The 20,326-nt window shown below is 41.1% G+C and overlaps 1 protein-coding gene across 1 annotated transcript in view; it reads left to right on the top strand.

Moving 5' to 3' along the window:
• The first annotated feature begins 6,817 nt into the window (after positions 1-6,817).
• The window catches only part of LOC110530362 (junctophilin-1), a 29,268-nt gene continuing 15,759 nt past the window's right edge, over positions 6,818-20,326 (top strand). Inside the window, exons 1-2 of the mRNA XM_021613349.3 lie at positions 6,818-7,533; positions 17,611-18,373. Of these exons, the coding sequence (XP_021469024.3) occupies positions 7,155-7,533; positions 17,611-18,373 (1,142 nt within the window). The 5' untranslated portion in view covers positions 6,818-7,154. The remainder of the gene's footprint in view (positions 7,534-17,610; positions 18,374-20,326) is intronic.

The following is a 20,326-nucleotide window of genomic DNA, read 5'->3' as shown; positions in this document are numbered from 1 at the left end:
TTGATTTTTTGCTATGATGAAAGTGGCTCTCATGAGGACCGCCACAGGAAAGGAAGGCCCAGAGTTACCACTGCTGCAGAGGATAAGTTAATTAGAGTTACCAGCCTCAGAAATTGCAGCCCAAATAAATGCTTCACAGAGTTCAAGTAAAAGACACATCTCTACATCAACTGTTCAGAGGAGACTGTATGAATCAGGCCTTCATTGTCGAATTGCTGCAAATAAACCACTACTAAAGGAAATCAATAATAAGAAGAAACTTGCTTGGGCCAAGAAACACAAGCAATCGACATTAGACCAGTGGAAATCTGTTCCCACCATGAAGCATGGAGGAGGAGGTGTGATGTGGGGGTGCTTTGCTGGTGACACTGTCGGTTATTTATTTAGAATTCAAGGCACACTTAACCAGCATGGCTATCACAGCATTCTGCAGCAAATCACCATCCCATCTGGTTTGCGCTTAATGGGACTATCATTTATTTTTCAACAAGACAATGACCCAACACACCTCCAGGCTGTGTTAGGGCTATTTGACCAAGGAGAGTGATGCATCAGATGACCTGACTTCCACAATCACCTGACCAACAAGTGCTCAGCATATGTCGGAACTGTTGGAAAAGCATTCCAGGTGAAGCTGATTGAGAGAATGCCAAAAGTGTGCAAAGCTGTTATCAAGGCAAAGGGGGAAGAAACTAAAATTTAAAATATATTTTGATTTGTTTAACACATTTTTGGTTACTACATGAGTCCATATGTGTTATTTCATAGTTTTGATGTCTTCACTATTTTTCTACAATGTTGAAAATAGTACAAATAAATAAAAACCCTTGAATGAGTAGGTGTGTCCTAACTTTTGACTGGTACTGTATATATAGAATTTATCAATCCCAAAATTAATGTAGCAACTACTGGTTGCCCCTTTAAGTCTATCAAAAGTGTACAAGTTTGAGCATGTGTCCATTATTTTAAATCAGCATGAATTAGATTGAGTAATAAAATCCCCACTTTTATTCCATAGGCTGGGATCCGCACTATGCAGATGCTGCAAGATTGCATTTTTTCACAGGCTGTCCATTGGTTTCCAAAACGGATTGATAGGCAGCTTAAACTTCTTGAATTCAACCATTATTTGGTTCAAACACACAGTTAGATTTGTGAACATCCATCCACAACAGCCACCATCTGTAAGACTCAAATAGCTAAATGAGAGAGCAGCAGTGTGATTCACATCAATGTGCTATGTAGATATCAATAATAAGTGGTATTCGTATCATAGTAGACTACACCACTTCTGTCATCCTCACCTCCTCACAGCAGTCACACCATTGGAAGACATAGCTTGGACTGTAGCCTACAAAAGCCTATTCCTGCTCTTTTCCCGCAATCCATCAAACACATTTGGTGTGTCATCATAGTGGTCTCTGACTTGGAGTCCGACTCGCTCAGGTGGAACAAACTTAAAGTTGCGGCTTTTTTCAATACTGATTTGAATGTCATTGAGAAAACAGGAGTGTCAAAGATTTTTCGCAAACATCCTTTCTGAATTTCAAAGTAATCCTCGAAGTAATCATCTAGTTTTTCAAAAGTGTGCGCTGAGATTTGGGAAGCAAGTTCAGGGAGTGAGTGTTTTAATAAATATAAGAAACAATGAACACAAACAATGCACCGACATGAAAACAGAGTCAATAACACCTGAGGAAAGAACCAAGGGGAGTGACAGATATAGGGAAGATAATCAAGGAAGTGATGGAATCCAGGTGAGTGTCATGAGGCGCAGGTGCGTGAGACGATGGTGACAGGTGTGCGGGATAATCAGCAGCCTGGTGACCTAGAGGCCGGAGAGAGAGTATCCATGACAAAAAGTATCTGTAATCTGATTTCAATATTTTTGCTGTTAACATAACAGATTACAGTTACTGTTTTTGTAATCCCTTACATGTACTCCCCAACCCTGCCTAGCTGTATCCATCCATGTAACTTTGAGTCGTGTTCATACAGGGCATTTTGCATTTGGTGAATGACATCATATATTGAATAATACCCATTAGCATTCTCCAGGAAGTACTATCTTCAGACTTTTTGGAACCGAACCATTGAAAAACCTAACAAAATCAGTTGTTCAAAACCTTTAAATCGTAGTGTTTATAAATATGTTCATAACATTCATCAGGGAGTTGAGACTATAAATCTGTCATTGTGCTCAAATGTTTAAATCTCATGCCATATATCATTGCTCAAGATCTTGGAAGAACATGAGTAGTACTGTGTCTCAGAGGAGAGAAATGATTTTATCACCATATATAGAGATATGTAAAAATAGTAGTCCTCTGCACTGCAGGTGTTTCACATAGTTACACAGTATATTTGTTCAGTTGTGTTTTGTTAGTAAAAGTCATTTCAGTAGTTCTTACCCATTGGGCACACACTGGTTGACTCAATGTTGTTTGCACATCATTTCAATTAAATTATGTTGAACCAACGTGGAATAAATGTTGAATTGACATTATGCTCTGTGGGTACTGATGTAAGGCCTGCATTGGGCAAAAATGTAGTATGCTATCTTGTTAGGCCAATACATCTTTATAGAAAATAGTACTTATGCCATTGCTTCAGCTGACAAGGGTTAATAACAACAGTTAAATGAGTTAGCAAAGTCTTACTTCTGAATACAATCCAAATATACTTAACCTACTGTAAGTTACAGCAAATAATAGGCGATTGCTGTTGTTCTGTATGCTGGAGTAGGCATGAGATTAGAAGAAGTACACTGAGTTCAGCTTCAACAATAACAGCCTGAACAATAACATCTGACATAATAGCAAGAACTTACGTTCCCCCTGCTGAAATCATTGTTTCTATAAATGTTAATGATGTAATTCACCCATGTTTACACAAGCTGATACACCAGGGGCGATAAGAAACATAAATGTCAGAGTTACCCCTGCAACTCTCGACTGTACATAAATATGAATACAGTGACTCATTATTATTGACTTCTTTGCCATGTTAACTTATTATTATATAGTATTTTCCTATCAAATTCAGTACAGGTCCACAAAAGACCACAAAGTGACTGAAAATGGTATTAGTTTCCTCACAACATTAAAGCTGCCATATACTGCCCCATATACAGTGCCTTGCGAAAGTATTCGGCCCCGTTGAACTTTGCGACCTTTTGCCACATTTCAGGCTTCAAACATAAAGATATAAAACTGTATTTTTTTGTGAAGAATCAACAACAAGTGGGACACAATCATGAAGTGGAACGACATTTATTGGATATTTCAAACTTTTTTAACAAATCAAAAACTGAAAAATTGGGCGTGCAAAATTATTCAGCCCCCTTAAGTTAATACTTTGTAGTGCCACCTTTTGCTGTGATTACAGCTGTAAGTCGCTTGGGGTATGTCTCTATCAGTTTTGCACATCGAGAGACTGAAATGTTTTCCCATTCCTCCTTGCAAAACAGCTCGAGCTCAGTGAGGTTGGATGGAGAGCATTTGTGAACAGCAGTTTTCAGTTCTTTCCACAGATTCTCGATTGGATTCAGGTCTGGACTTTGACTTGGCCATTCTAACACCTGGATATGTTTATTTTTGAACCATTCCATTGTAGATTTTGCTTTATGTTTTGGATCATTGTCTTGTTGGAAGACAAATCTCCGTCCCAGTCTCAGGTCTTTTGCAGACTCCATCAGGTTTTCTTCCAGAATGGTCCTGTATTTGGCTCCATCCATCTTCCCATCAATTTTAACCATCTTCCCTGTCCCTGCTGAAGAAAAGCAGGCCCAAACCATGATGCTGCCACCACCATGTTTGACAGTGGGGATGGTGTGTTCAGCTGTGTTGCTTTTACGCCAAACATAACGTTTTGCATTGTTGCCAAAAAGTTCAATTTTGGTTTCATCTGACCAGAGCACCTTCTTCCACATGTTTGGTGTGTCTCCCAGGTGGCTTGTGGCAAACTTTAAATGACACCTTTTATGGATATCTGTAAGAAATGGCTTTCTTCTTGCCACTCTTCCATAAAGGCCAGATTTGTGCAATATACGACTGATTGTTGTCCTATGGACAGAGTCTCCCACCTCAGCTGTAGATCTCTGCAGTTCATCCAGAGTGATCATGGGCCTCTTGGCTGCATCTCTGATCAGTCTTCTCCTTGTATGAGCTGAAAGTTTAGAGGGACGGCTAGGTCTTGGTAGATTTTCAGTAGTCTGATACTCCTTCCATTTCAATATTATCGCTTGCACAGTGCTCCTTGGGATGTTTAAAGCTTGGGAAATCTTTTTGTATCCAAATCCGGCTTTAAACTTCTTCACAACAGTATCTCGGACCTGCCTGGTGTGTTCCTTGTACTTCATGATGCTCTCTGCGCTTTTAACGGACCTCTGAGACTATCACAGTGCAGGTGCATTTATACAGAGACTTGATTACACACAGGTGGATTGTATTTATCATCATTAGTCATTTAGGTCAACATTGGATCATTCAGAGATCCTCACTGAACTTCTGGAGAGAGTTTGCTGCACTGAAAGTAAAGGGGCTGAATAATTTTGCAATTTTTCAGTTTTTGATTTGTTAAAAAAGTTTGAAATATCCAATAAATGTCGTTCCACTTCATGATTGTGTCCCATTTGTTGTTGATTCTTCACAAAAAAATACAGTTTTATATCTTTATGTTTGAAGCCTGAAATGTGGCAAAAGGTCGCAAAGTTCAAGGGGGCCGAATACTTTCGCAAGGCACTGTACCAGCTATTATCACATAAGCTACTACACACACAGTACATATAAATTGCAAAGAATAATAAACCAATTTTCCCTGTAAGGATATGATGTGTTCCTTCGCACCATGTTCTGCCTGTTATCTAGAAACCAAATCCTGTTGCTGGTGGGAATTCAGGCTCCCGTTGTGGACTGTTAGGTAACTCATGCAATATAGGGCTATAAAGTCAGTGGCAGACTTTTATAGGAGGGGTTATATGTAATAACAATGAATCACCAAAGAGAAACAGAGTGAGACGTATTACCTGCTAAGTCTGTTTTTACATTCAAACCACATACAAACCTATGTAATTTATGGTAATAATAACAGTGTCAAATGTTGACCTGGTATCAGCTGAAACTAATCTATATGATGAGTGTCAGATAACATATTGTATAGGTCACACTTTATGCTGATATAAGGAGTTCATTTGTATAGTTTCTCTGACCATTAATCCCACCACGATAGAGGTAATAATAATAACATGGTTCTGAAACGAATTGCTTGCCAAGCTCATATCAGTTACACTTAGTTTGTAATTTTCTCATAATTGCTTAGCTGGTGTTATTGTTGGCCAGCATGTCTTCACCTCCTGATGTAGAGAGCTGTACTCTGTAGTATTACAGTCTGTAAGGATCTGTAGACCCTACAAAGAAGCATGGATTCACTTCTAGTGATGTAACTAAAGCCAAAACCACTGAAAAAGGTAAAGAGGGACTGTTTTGCCAAAATGGACACCACAGTAAATGCTTTGATAATGAAATACATTTGTATGTATATTATTTTACATGGTACTGTACATCATGCCAAAGAGTCTACTTCGTGATTTCTTCCACAGATTAATATTCAATCAACATACTACTGTTGTAACATGTACACACATATTTGTTTATACTTTAGTCAGTTAGCAGATGCTCTTATCCAGAGTGACTTACATTTTTCATACTTGTCCCCTGTGGGTATCAAACCCACAACTCTGGCATTGCAAGCGCCATGCTCTTGCAACTGAGCCACACTGATTGTATAGATTAAGCTTGGTCACATTTATTGTAGACAGTGGCATGGGAAAAAAATGGGACATGGTTGACATGCAAAGCGATATTAAATGTAAGGGTTAACCTGTCAATGGGATGCTGGTAAGAAAAGTCCCCTTAGTTTCTCCCCAGTGGCATAATTAAGATCCAAAAAGGCAATAGGGGATGAGGCATTATATTGAAGATCTACTGTGTTTGCAATGCAGATTAACAATGTGCACACTGACACCCAGTGGTGAGACCTGCCTGTTGCCACGTCCTTCCTATATAGGCTACAAACTCCAAACTCCAAAAACTTTTAGAGCCAACATGATCAAAAACTATAGCAAGTTTTGTAACCTATTCATTATGTATTTGATATTTAAAAAAATAATGACTTCTTCTGACCAAAAAACATTAGTCCAACACCCATCAATGTCCTGATTCATGTACAACGCTGCAGGATTAGCAGTGCTCAGCAGATGTCACTGTTGCCTTATAATCAGTCAGTAAATTAGTTTTATCTTAATTTGATCACTGTTGTCACTGAGAATTTGTAGAGAAATGCAAATGGTAGTTTATTCAAAACAGCTTCTAAATGTCAGACTTGACTTGCCCTAACAAAAAATGTATTAACTACTACAAAAATGTTAATGAATTATAATCCACATAATTCACATTTACTGTTTCCTGCTGTGAGAAGCAGGGTCAAATTAAGATTTAGCTACTAATTTATGTTTGCTACCACCACCACTGGCCAGTTCAATGTCTTTTATCTGACTGTTGAGATTAATGTAATCATCTTGTCATTTATCAACAGTAAATCAACACTGATTTCACACGTAAACTGAATTCTTAGGGGGTCTATAACCACAGAACTAGAATGAAGGATTCTACGTTTAAATCTAACAGCTACATTTTCAGAAAGGCTCAATTAAAATCAGGGGTGATTTTGTGGATTTTGACAATGAATTATAATTAATCAATCAATTAATGGATGAACAGGTTAATCTCGAATGGTTGATCTAGAACTACAGATCAACACTCGCTCTGTGAGAGAGAGAGAGCGAGAGAGCGAGAGAGAGAGAGAGAGAGAGAGAGAGAGAGAGAGAGAATCATAAAATAAACCAGGAGCTATTCTGGCAGCGGTAGTGGTGCTCTCTCTCCCTCCCACGTACCGCTTTAGCCGACATCCACAAATCCACACAGTGACAATCATTCATCTCTGCTTGGAACAACAACACCTCAGTGCGACCACAGAATCCACCGGACTCTCACTTCAGCGCTCCTACTTTTCTTAGAAAATCCGCTCTGGACTCGCAAGCGACAGCACAATATTGGGCAGCTACCGCGACTCGTTCTTCTCCCCTCATCATCTGAATGACGGGCGGACGGTTCGACTTTGACGATGGTGGCACATATTGCGGTGGCTGGGAGGATGGGAAAGCCCATGGACATGGCGTCTGTACCGGGCCCAAGGGCCAAGGCGAATACTCCGGGTCCTGGAACAATGGTTTCGAGGTAGTGGGGGTTTACACCTGGCCCAGTGGAAACGTGTATCAGGGCTACTGGGCACAGGGGAAACGACACGGACTCGGTGTGGAATCGAAGGGAAGATGGATTTATCGTGGCGAATGGACTCATGGATTGAAAGGTAGATACGGGGTCCGGCAAAGTCTCCACACGCCTGCCAGATACGACGGGACTTGGAGTAATGGTCTGCAAGATGGATATGGAGTTGAAACGTATGGTGATGGAGGTAAGAGTGCCAGTAACAGTTTGTGGTTAGTAGATGTAATGCCGTTTGAAAGAGCAGTCTCGCTTTTTACAGTGTAGCAGGGGGCACAAATGTTGTTGAGCAATTCAGTTGTCTCAAAGTTTGATAAGAGTAGAGAAGCCTGCCTGAACGATGTGCCAGTGCCACACCACTGTGCTCTATTGATATAAACTGGACTGGTCAGTCAGCACTGAGCTCTCCCATAGAGGTCATGGCTAAAAATAGAAACATCACTCAGCCACACTTGAAAATCAAAGTGCTTTTTAACCAGCACATACTTATTGTATTGATCTTTGTTCATTTGTTGCAATATGGTAATTGAGTGTACAGTAGTTTCTATAGAAAGTCGTTTTAGAGTATATAAAAAAAAGATTCAAAGATTGTGTTTGAGACAGAAGTGGTGATGGGGTTGTAATGTCAGGGCACACAATCATAGTCATACACGCACAGTTGCATATAACTTGTAGGTTATATCTATTCCAGAGAGAAGAATCCACGTTTTGGTGACTCAGCATTAATTGATAGGCTTTTATATATTGATTAATACAGGGGAAACCAAGAATGGATTGTAGGAAATTCAATAGATGTTAATAGATCAGTAATAAACACACCACAATATCTTACTTCAGATGAAGTGTGACAATCAATAGATACTGTGGCATAATAAACACATATCAAAATAATTTGATTTGCCAAAGATAATGTGGACATTGATTGCAGTCTGAGGGCTGGATTTGCAGAAGATAAAGTGAACATTTATTTCAGTCTGAGGGCCAGAGCCAACAAAATCTGAGCAAACTTCATTAGCCGGTTCCCCCTGGGCAAGCTTGGCTTCTAGTGCTTTCTTTTGTGCTTGGGGTCTAGTATATGTGTCGCTCACTGGTTCAATTTGTAAAGAGAAAAATTCACAGTTCCTGACAGTCTGAAGCAGCAAGAGGTACCTGCATTTCTACACAATTTAAAAACGTTCAAATTCAATTTGGAGAACAGCAAAAACAAGCAAAATTGTCTCCAGCCATTATCACCTTGTTGTTGTAGCTTCATTCATCTCAGTCAATGGGGGACTTAACATTCTACAAATACAACTCATACAAGAATTAGATGCTACGCACTAGCTCAGCACCAGGATTAAAACTCTAGTTTAGTTTCATGTCAAGTCAAACAACAGTTGCCCAGCCAAAGCCATCTACTACAGCTATCTTTACCTCTGCACCAGTGGCGGTCAGTGCCTTTTAAGATGAGGGAGGACACTTTTTTTTTCATGAACATGGCCTTATTTCTATTAGAGAATTCCATTCTCCCAGTTCATTGTAACAGCGACAGATTTAGGCTACTACGATACTAGAATTGTCCCTATTCCCATTATGAGGTTGCTACAACCTAGCCTATGAATTATTCTTTTTTTCTTCTAAGGGGTGAATCAGCTTAATATTGCAGAAAGATTGTTGCTTCCATCAATGTAATTGTCTGCATCATTTCCAATCCCCTATATATATTTTTGATAAATATATATATCCATATACATACACGTATGCATACATATACACATACAGTGGGGAGAACAACTATTTGATACACTGCCGATTTTGCAGGTTTTCCTACTTACAAAGCATGTAGAGGTCTGTTATTTTTATCATTGGTACATTTCAACTGTGAGAGACGGGAATCTAAAACAAAAATCCAGAAAATCACATTTTATTAATTTGCATTTTATTGCATGACATAAGTATTTGATCAACTACCAACCAGTAAGAATTCCGGCTCTCACAGCCCAGTTAGTTTTTCTTTAAGAAGCCCTCCTGTTCTCCACTCATTACCTGTATTAACTGCACCTGTTTGAACTTGTTACCTGTATAAAAGACACCTGTCCACACACTCAATCAAACAGACTCCAACCTCTCCACAATGGCCAAGACCAGAGCGCTGTGTAAGGACATCAGGGATAAAATTGTAGACCTGCACAAGGCTGGGATGGGCTACAGGACAATAGGCAAGCAGCTTGGTGAGAAGGCAACAACTGTTGGCGCAATTATTTGAAAATGGAAGAAGAATCACCCTCGGTCTGCGGCTCCATGCAAGATCTCACCTCGTGGGGCATCAATGATCATGAGGAAGGTGAGGGATCAGCCCAGAACTACACGGCAGGACCTGGTCAATGACCTGAAGAGAGCTGGTACCACAGTCTCAAAGAAAACCATTAGTAACACACTACGCCGTCATGGATTAAAATCCTGCAGCGCACGCAAGGTCCCCCTGCTCAAGCCAGCGCATGTCCAGGCCCGTCTGAAGTTTGCCAATGACCATCTGGATGATCCAGAGGAGGAATGGGAGAAGGTCATGTGGTCTGATGAGACAAAAATAGAGCTTTTTGGTCTAAACTCCACTCGCCGTGTTTGGAGGAAGAAGAAGGATGAGTACAACCCCAAGAACACCATCCCAACCGTGAATCATGGAGGTGGAAACATCATTCTTTGGGGATGCTTTTCTGCAAATGGGACAGGATGACTGCACCGTATTGAGGGGAGGATGGATGGGGCTATGTATCGCGAGATCTTGGCCAACAACCTCCTTCCCTCAGTAAGAGCATTGAAGATAGGTCGTGGCTGGGTCTTCCAGCATGACAACGACCTGAAACACACAGCCAGGGCAACTAAGGAGTGGCTCCGTAAGAAGCATCTCAATAGAACATCTTTGGAGGGAGCTGAAAGTCCGTATTGCCCAGCGACAGCCCCGAAACCTGAAGGATCTGGAGAAGGTCTGTATGGAGGAGTGGGCCAAAATCCCTGCTGTAGTGTGTGCAAACCTGGTCAAGAACTGCAGGAAACGTATGATCTCTGTAATTGCAAACAAAGGTATCTGTACCAAATATTAATTTCTGCTTTTCTGATGTATCAAATACTTATGTCATGCAATAAAATGCAAATTAATTACTTAAAATCATACAATGTGATTTTCTGGATTTTTGTTTTAGATTCCATCTCTCACAGTTGAAGTGTACCTATGATTAAAAAATTACAGACCTCTACATGCTTTGTAAGTAGGAAAACCTGCAAAATCGACAGTGTATCAAATACTTGTTCTCCCCACTGTACATACATACACAAACCTATATTGATATACATACTTTTTTAAGAATATACCTTTAATATTTCCCGCAAACCCTACCACCCTTCCCCCAATTGGAGTCTACTAATAAACACTTAGGCTTCTACCTTCAGTTTATACATCTTATACACATTTTACAGACACAACCTATTTTACAATAGTTATATTTTGTTTGTTTTTAGTCCTTCCTCTATTTCCTCTATTTCCATCCAGTTTAATTTCTATTTGTAACTGTGCTATTTCACAACATTTCTGAACCTATATACATTTTACAGTCACCGTATGCTTTACATTGGTTATCTTGTTATTAGTCCCACCATTCAGCTCCATTCAACCACTCCCATCTATCTCTCAACTTCATCCATTTTGGATTTCTATTTGCCATATATATTTTAACTGTGCTCTGATGCTTCACAAAAGTACTGAACATTTCTATTCTCATAGCTTCCATAGATTGTAAATTAAAAATATATTTTTTTGCTAAAATGTTTATATTATTGATTGATTATGGCTTTTCAAATCACACCTTATTGCTATCTGCATCGTTAGTTCTAGGCAAATGTTGCAATTCTTCAGCCATTCCTGGACCTGTGACCAAAAACGAGCTACATATGGACAATACCAAAATAAATTATCTAATGACTCTGCCTCCTCACAGCAAAATCTGCAGAGCTGGGAAGATTGTATCCCCCATATATAACATTCTATTGGTTGCAAGAATTTTGTAAAATCATTTAAATTGAACATTTTGATGTTTTGAATCCAGGGTTCCATGTGCCATGGAATGGGTACATCGAAAATCTCTTCCCAATTATTTTGCAATTTATATGGCACAGCTGTCAGTTTTTTGGTCCTTAATTAAATGAAATTGGTATATGTTTGTATTTATCACACTTTTATTTAGCCATTTATGTTCTTTAATACAGGGCAGACATACAAGTTCCTTACTTTTTTCCCCTTCGACTTGCCTCTTCCATTTTTGTGGTAATGCTGCAATTAATTGGTTGTAATTTTAGGTAGAGTGGGTCTGCTCTAGGTAGAGTGGGTCTGCTCTTTTAGGTAGAGTGGGTCTGCTCATCTCACAGACGGATGCTGGCACTAAGACCGCACTCAACCAACTCTATAAGGCCAAAAGCAAACAAGAAAATGCCCATCCAGAAGCGGCGCTCCTAGTGGCCGGGGATTTTAATGCAGGCAAACTTATATTCATTTTACCTCATTTCTACCAGCATGTCATATCTGCAACCAGAGGGGGAAAAAAACTATAGACCACCTTTACTCCACACACAGAGATGCATACAAAGTTCTCCCCCGCGCCCTCCATTTGGTAAATCTGACAATAATTATATCCGCCTGATTTCTGCTTACAAGCAAAAACTAAAGCAGGAAGTACCCGTGACTCGCTCAATACAGAAGTTGTCAGAAGAAGGGGATGCTACGCTACAGGACTCTTTTGCTAGCGCAGACTGGAATATGTTCCGGGAGTCATCCAATGGCATTGAGGAGTATACCACCTCAGTCATTGGCTTCATCAATAAGTGCATCAACGACATCGTCCCCACATTGACCGTACGTACATATCCCAACCAGAAGCCATGGATTACAGGCAACATCCGCATCCAGCTAAAAGTTAGCTAAAAGGAGCTAAAAGCTTAAAGGAGCGGGACTCTAATCCAGACGCTTATCAAACAAGCAAAGCGTCAATACAGGATTAAGATTGAATCCCACTACACCGGTTGATTCTCGTTGGATGTGGCAGGGCTTGAAATCTATTACAGACTACAAAGGGAAACCCAGATGCGAGCTGCCCAGTGACGCAAGCCAATCAGATGAGCTAAATGCCTTTTAAGCTCGCTTAGAGGCAAGCAACACTGAAGCATGCATGAGAGCCCAAGTTGTTCTTGACGACTGTGTGATAACGCTCTCGGTAGCCTATGTGAGCAAGACCTTTAAACAGGTCAACATTCACAAAGCCGCGGAGCCAGATGGATTAGCAGGACCAGGACGTGTACTCAAAGCATGCACAGACCAACTAGCAAGTGTCTTCACTGACATGTTCAACTTCTCTCTGACCAAGTCTGTAATACTTACATGTTTCAAGCAGACCAACATAGTCCCTGTGCCCAAGGAAGCAAAGGTAACTTGCTTAAATGATTACCGCTCGGTAGCACTCACGTCGGTAGCCATGAAGAGCTTTGAAAGGCTGGTCATCAACATCAACAGCATCTTCCCGGATACCCTAGACCCACTCCAATTCACATACTGCCCCAACAGATCCACAGATGATGCAATCTCAATCGCACTCCACACTAACCTTTCCCACCTGGACAAAAGGAACACCTATGTCAGAATACTGTTCATTGACTACAGCTCAGCGTTAAACAGCATAGTGCCAACGAAGCTCATCACTAAGCTAAGGACCCTGGGACTAAACACCTCCCTCTGCAACTGGACCCTGGACTTCCTGATGGGCCATCCCCAGGTAGTAAGGGTACGCAACAATGCATCTGCCACGCTGATCCTCAAAACTGGAGCCCCTCAGGGGTGTGTACTTAGTCTCCTCCTATACTCCCTGTTAACCCATGACTGTGTGGCCAAACACGACTCCAACACCAGCATTAAGTTTGCTGACGACACAACAGTGATAGGCCTGATCACTGACAACGATGAGACAGCCTATATGGAGGAGGTCAGAGACCTGGCAGTGTAGTGCCAGGACAACAACCTCTCCCTCAATGTGAGCAAGACAAAGGAGCTGACCGTGGACTACAGGAAAAGGCGGCCTGTACAGGCCTCCATTAACGTCGATGGGGTTGTAGTGGAGCGGGTCGAGAGTTTCAAGTTCCTTGGTGTCCACATCACCAGCTATCATGGTCCAAACACACCAAGACAATCATGAAGAGGGCACGACAACAACTTGTCCCCTTCAGGAGACATGGCATGGGTCCCCAGATCCTCAAAAAGTTATACAGCTGCACTATTGAGAGCATGGTTGCATCACTGCCTGGTATGGCAACTTCTCGGCATCTGACTGTAAGGCGCTACAGAGTGTGTATGGCCCAGTACATCACTGAGGCCAAGCTTCCTGCCATCCAGGACCTATATAATAGGCGGTAGCAGAGGAAAGCCCAAAAATTTGAGACTCCAGTCACCCAAGTCATAAACTGTTCTCTCTGCTACCGCACGGCAAACGGTACCGGAGCGCAAAGTCTAGGACCAAAAGGCTCCTTACCAACTTCTATCCCCAAGCCATAAAACTGCTGAACAATTAATAAAATGGCCACCGGACTATTTACATTGACACCCCCCCTTCCATTTGTTTTGTACACTGCTGCTACTCGCTGTTTATTATCTATGCAGTCACTTCATCCCTACCTACATGTACAAATTACCTCGACTAACCTGTACCCCCGCACATTGACTCGGTACCGGTACGCCCTGTATATAACCTCGTTATTGTTATTTTATTGTGTTACTCTTTATTATGTTTTACTTTAGTTTATTTGGTAAATATTTTTTGCTTGTAAGTAAGCATTTCACGGTAAGGTCTACACTTGTATTCGGCGCATGTGACAAATAAGGTTTGATTTTATTTTATTTAACGCATTAGTAAACCCGCTACCATCATGCAGTAACATTACAGTGTACAGTCAGCAAGCACTTTAGCACTTACACTGGTGGGCCCCAGTGGCAATAAATCAAACCAAAAGCTTACCTTGACTTGGAGGAGTTCCAGTGTTGTGTTGTATAGTCATATCCAGCTAGCTAACATAGCACCCCTCTGTTTGAGCAGGGTGTTTGAGTAAGCTAAACTAGTAAGTGATACTGAAAGTGAAATGACGAAATCGCTCTCTCTCTCTCTTGCCTCTACTTCACCTTGGAAGAAATTAATTTGTTAAAAAGTCTTCCAACTATTTTCTTTCTCTCTGAGTCAAATCAAATTTTATTTGTCACATACACGTGTTTAGCAGATGTTATTGCGGGTGTAGGGACTACTCACCACATTTTATGCACTGCAGTCCTAGCTAGCTGTAGCTTATGCTTTCAGTACTATATTCATTCTCTGATCTTTTGATCCTTTGATTGGGTGGACATAGCCTAGTGGTTAGAGTGTTGGACTAGTAACCAAAAGGTTGGAAGTTCAAATCCCAGAGTTGACAAGGTGCAAATCTGTCGTTCTGCCCCTGAACAGGCAGTTAACCCACTGTTCCTAGGCTGTCATTGAAAATAAGAATTTGTTCTTAACTGACTTGCCTAGTTAAATAAAGGTAAATGTCAGTTCATGCTGCCAGAGCTCTGATAGATTGTTGGACTTCCTCTGGAAGTTGTCATAATTACTGTGTAAGTCTATGGAAGGGGGTGAGACTCATATTTTTAGTCAATGTACCCAGAGGAGGATGGAAGCTAGCTGTCCTCCAGCTACACCATGGTGCTAGCCTACGGAGTGTTGTTGAGGCTACCATTAAAACAGTGTGTTTTAATCAATTATTTGGTGACGTGAATAACTTTAGTAGTTTTATCTAAAAACGATAACTTTTTAAATGTTTTACAATTTTTATGAAATTCATTGAGGAGGTTGGGCCTCCCCATCTCCACTGCTCTGCACTGTTTTAAGAAAAAGTTGCGCTGTTCACTGCAGCTGCATTGATGTGCTTTCCATAAAGATAGCCAGCTTTGCCTCCAGCTCCCAGGCATATGCATGGTCCTAAAGTCAGCTCGCTAATACTGCTAAACTGCATTAGCCTTTTAATCGTGATGGTTGGTGTTGAGCTAGAGTATGACTGCCATACCCAATTGACGCCCCTGGGTACCTGAGTCAGCATAGAATCAGTCAGCTTATGAATCGGTGGGACAGTGGGAGTGTCACTCAACGAAATATAAATACTAGTCACTGACAAAAAGTGGCAGAATCTATCCTCCTAATGTGTTCAGAGTGATTTTGTTCTGTAACCTAATTGTGTTTAGACTGATTCATTTCACATAGCAAGACAGATGGAGTTAAGTTTGGCATGACCAACAAACTTCCCAATGTCTCAAGTTACTTCCATATTTAAAAATAGTACATTATTCTCTGTGGAAGCTATGATGGACAGAGTGGCATATCGCCTTGAGTGCACACCAGAATGCAGTATGCATTTAGAAATGTAGGCCCTCCTTTAGTCGCTGAAACGGCGGGAAGGCTTGAGATATCACAATTATGGTGGAAAGTCTATTTTGCACTTCCACCTTCAAACAAATATCTGAATGCCAAAAATACAGTTGGAGTGTCAACTGAGACTGTGAGGATGTCAAGTCAGTTAGTGTTATGGTGGTGGGTTCAACGTTACTGTTAGTGTGACAGAGTTGTTTTACTTCCACCTGAGCGATGTTTGAAATTAGTGACTTCTGCCGAACTGCAGTTCTTCCAATGGATCCTGTGTGCAGGAGGCATAAGGAGTGCCAAATCAAACCCTAGATCCCTATGCATTTGTGGACATTGCAGAGGATTTGACAGGTGTAAGCAATATGCTAATAGCTCAAACTTGCCCTCTGATAGGCTAGGTGGAAGTTTCACTACATTGCTTCAATACCAATAAAATGGTATTAGATCTCCACAAATACATAGGGCATAGTGCCTAGTGGTTGATTTGGGATTGGGTGTAGAATAAGTAGCCTACACTTCCCAGTCCCTCCTGACCTCCATGCCACGACCTGTTGCAGGACAGGTTGTTACCGTGGATGGGAGCTCATGTTACGAAATATTTTAAGGCTAACATATTTGGACAACTGCACTTGTTGTAACCTCAATAGGCCCTATCTAATCAAGGGCACTACATAGTAATGGCTTCATTCTTGCCAGCTTTCCCTAACCTAAACAAACAGTGCAACACACCACTGGTACATAACTTAAATGATATACCAGTGGTACCCTATGCTTGTCTAGTATGTCTACTGCCATAAAGGCCATGTCTAGACTTGACAGTTCATGCAGCTTTAGTATTCTGATCATGGAATTCCAAATATGTCATGCATCTACACCACAGCGTGTCTGGATTCCCTTTTCCTGCTCTATATTCAAATGCCAGTATGCATTCTACAAACGGTGGAATAGGCTAAATATGATAATAACACATCAACAACCTCTGTAGCTAGCCAGCAAGCTAGCAAGCAATGCTAAAGTGATTGCAAATGGGTTAGCATAACTCTAGCCAAACAATTTTTTTTTCTCTAAATATTAGTTAGCTGGCTAGATGGTAGACCACTCTGGTAGGCCTACATTATGATCAAATAACCACAGTAGTCTACTTTGCCACTGTTAAAGCTGCAACTTAAAGCAGGTACAGCCTCAGTGTTCACAGTAAATGCCCACACCGGAAGTTGGACAGAATCTTCACAACATTCAAGTTTGCGCTCAGCAGACCTTAAATTTGGTCAGTGCCCCCCAAAAATTGAGGGAACATTGGTCTGGACCCATCTTTTCAATGCGATCTTCGTATTTTGATAGCAGAAATCGCATGTAAATGTCAAGTGTAGAAACGACTAAAGACTGCCTGGTTTGGCATAACGCCAAGAGTATATTAATAGCAAATGATGAAGTGATAGTAAATCATGATACAAACAAATACTGAAATATGAATCTCATCATGGACATGGTATCTTGTATGTGGTTTGGAAACACAGCTCTGTCTGATTGACAGGAAAATCACAGTACCTGGGTAAAATTAGGTATTGGATGTGATTTTAATCCGTTCAATGGAAAGTTCCAAATGTAACAGGGATATTATGGACTTGTAGATCATGTTTTCCACTTAAATTCCTTGAATTGACATTGGGCCAGTGTAAATAGATTTTCTAATCAACTCTAATATTAAAATGTTGTACGCCAAGTGATTATTCTGTGATCATGACAAAAATGTTGTTCATGATTTTCTTAACGTTTGTATTCATTCTTGACATTTTTTGTTATCCTAACAGGTACATACCAGGGGCAATGGACAGGAGGAATGCGACACGGATATGGTGTGAGACAAAGTGTGCCTTACGGGATGGCTACGGTTATTCGTTCCCCTCTCCGAACCTCGATGGCCTCGCTTCGCAGCGAACAGAGCAATGGCACCGTCCTCCATGCCAACCTTGACCTGTCAGACAGCCCAGCCGGCATTAGAGGAGGCTTTGTTCTCAACTTCCACAGTGAAGGCGAAGGTGAGAAGAAAAAGGGCCTGTTTCGTAGAGGGTCCCTGTTCGGAAGTCTCAGAAACCTCCGAAAGTCAGACTCCAGGTCGTCCATATCGAGCAAACGCAGCTCTGCCCCCAGTGATGCCGCCAGCTCCATCAGCCGAATCAGCTCCAGTGATGCCAACTCCACCATCAGCTTTGGAGATGGAGTTGATGAGTACATGCCCCTGGAGGACAATGTAGATGCCACCACCACAGAGTCCTACATGGGGGAGTGGAAGAATGACAAGCGGAACGGCTTTGGTGTCAGCGAGCGCACCAACGGGATGAAGTATGAGGGTGAGTGGATGAACAACAAACGCCATGGCTATGGATGCACAATGTTCCCAGACGGCATCAAAGAAGAGGGGAAGTATAAAAACAATGTGTTGGCGCGAGGCATCAAGAAGCAGCTCATTCCTCTCAAAAACACCAAAACTAAACAGAAAGTGGATCGGGCTGTGGAAGGAGCCATACGGGCAGCAGCTATTGCCAGAACAAAAGTAGAAATAGCCACATCAAGGTAATCAGTTTCTCAATGTGTATGGTTGCATCCAAATTGACACCCTATTTCCTATACTGCTCTACCAAGCAAAAAGGCAGTAACTGCTAATTTGGTCGAAAATTAGTTTGTTATTTTTGCTACATTAAATACATGCTTAATCATGTGGAAAAGTATCCTGCCTCTATTGTTTTGTGTTTTGGAGAAAATGGGGGTAATGTTAGCAGTAACTACATAAAGTTACTGTAAAACCAAGGTAAATAGAAGCCATTTTTCTCAGTTCCACGCTATGAGCAGTTACTGCCTTTTTGCTTGGTAGGGCAGTATATAGTTGACAAGTTTTGACTAGAGCCTTGTTGGCTCTGGTCAAAAGTAATGCACTATATGGGGAAGGTTATTGCTATCTGGGATTCTTGGGACATACTTACCCTAAACCCTAACCATAACCCTTCCCTAACCTTAATCCTTACCTTAACCATTTTAAATGTCAACTTCAATGGGATGAAGGCAGAGTTGGGAAATCCCAAGAATCCCTTTCAGACTTTTCCATATGGGGAATTGGGTGCCATTTTGGACACCAATGTTGTGGTGTTGTTGGTGGTAAATAATCCTACTGCTGCATGGGTTTCCAGGTTAGGTCTGCTGATTGGGTTAAGTTGAATGGCTGACAGGTTGGAATTCTCAATGAGGGGTCAGGTTTTTATTGGTGTCACCTCATCCTACCTCTCCCATCTCTCTCCAACATTCTCCAACTCTTTCTCTCACTCACTCTCTCTCTGCCTCTCTCTCACACATACACACACACTAGAACCTAATTTTGTTTAGACTGATTAATTTCACATAGCAAGACAGATGGAGTTATGTTTGGCTTGACCAACAAACTTCCAGATCAGATCTGCTGATTGGGTTCAATTTAACCCGATCAGCCAAATAATACACAAAATAATAACATGGGTCAGGAGCCCGTAAAACGGCCGCCAATTCCTCCAGCGCCATTGTTTGGCCAATTACGCGCTGGTGGGGATATTTAAGACAACCCGAAAGCTGTTTTTTGCGATAACGCGGTTGGTTATGGCATAGATTATGACAAAGGAAGCGCAGCCTATCCAGCCGTGAGGCATAATGCCCATATGCACATAGAACAAGAGATATGTGCTGTTTGTGCTTTTAAACCTCGTATTTAGAAACATAAAAAACTAATGTTTTTTTCCCATTTCGTTTTATTTGATTAAAAACCAAGCATAGCCTATCCTAGCTGTTTTTTGTCATCCCCAATGCATTCGCCAAGTTGTCAAGACTATCGACAAATGGTTTGGTTTATGAGACCACTGAAATAAATTTTAATCACAAAAGTTTTATAAAAAGTTTGGCAGCAGCAAAACAGTGAGCAATGAACCCCTTTTTATCCATGTAGACTATTACATTTTTGGGGATGTACGTAAAAACAAATCCATGTAGGCTATATGCCTATTATGGTATCTTTTGGTATCTTTCTTATCATGGCCATGCGTTAGCCAAGTAGCCTATTTATAAAAGGTTACTAAATGGTCTACTCTTGAGGCTTTTGCCGATATGCTTTTGCATTATTCACATTTCACATAGACCTGCCTGCAGAGCATACTCCATTCTGCTTGTAGCCATCCCCATTTCTAAAGATGCGCTCCTCCAAACATAAGCAAATACATTTTGCCAGTCCTATAACGCCACATAAACGGTAGGCCTAGGCTAGATCTTGCTTATTGAGAATGTGCCTCACACATACAATTGAATTTACGGGAGCCTAGTATTTTTTTATTTGAGAAGTGCAATGTGTAAAGGCCCATACTGGTTGAAGCCAATTACAACAATGTTTGTTGACTGTTAACTAGGGCTGACCCCAATTAGTTGACTAGTCGATTGTTTTGTTGTTAGGTTGTTGGTTGACCGAGAGTGTTTTAGTTGAGCACTAACAAATATATATATACACTAATCAGG

The sequence above is a fragment of the Oncorhynchus mykiss genome, chromosome 8 (assembly GCF_057628025.1).
Source record: "Oncorhynchus mykiss isolate SJ-2025 chromosome 8, ASM5762802v1, whole genome shotgun sequence".
Classification (NCBI taxonomy): domain Eukaryota; kingdom Metazoa; phylum Chordata; class Actinopteri; order Salmoniformes; family Salmonidae; genus Oncorhynchus; species Oncorhynchus mykiss.
This window is presented reverse-complemented; position numbering and strand designations above follow the sequence as displayed.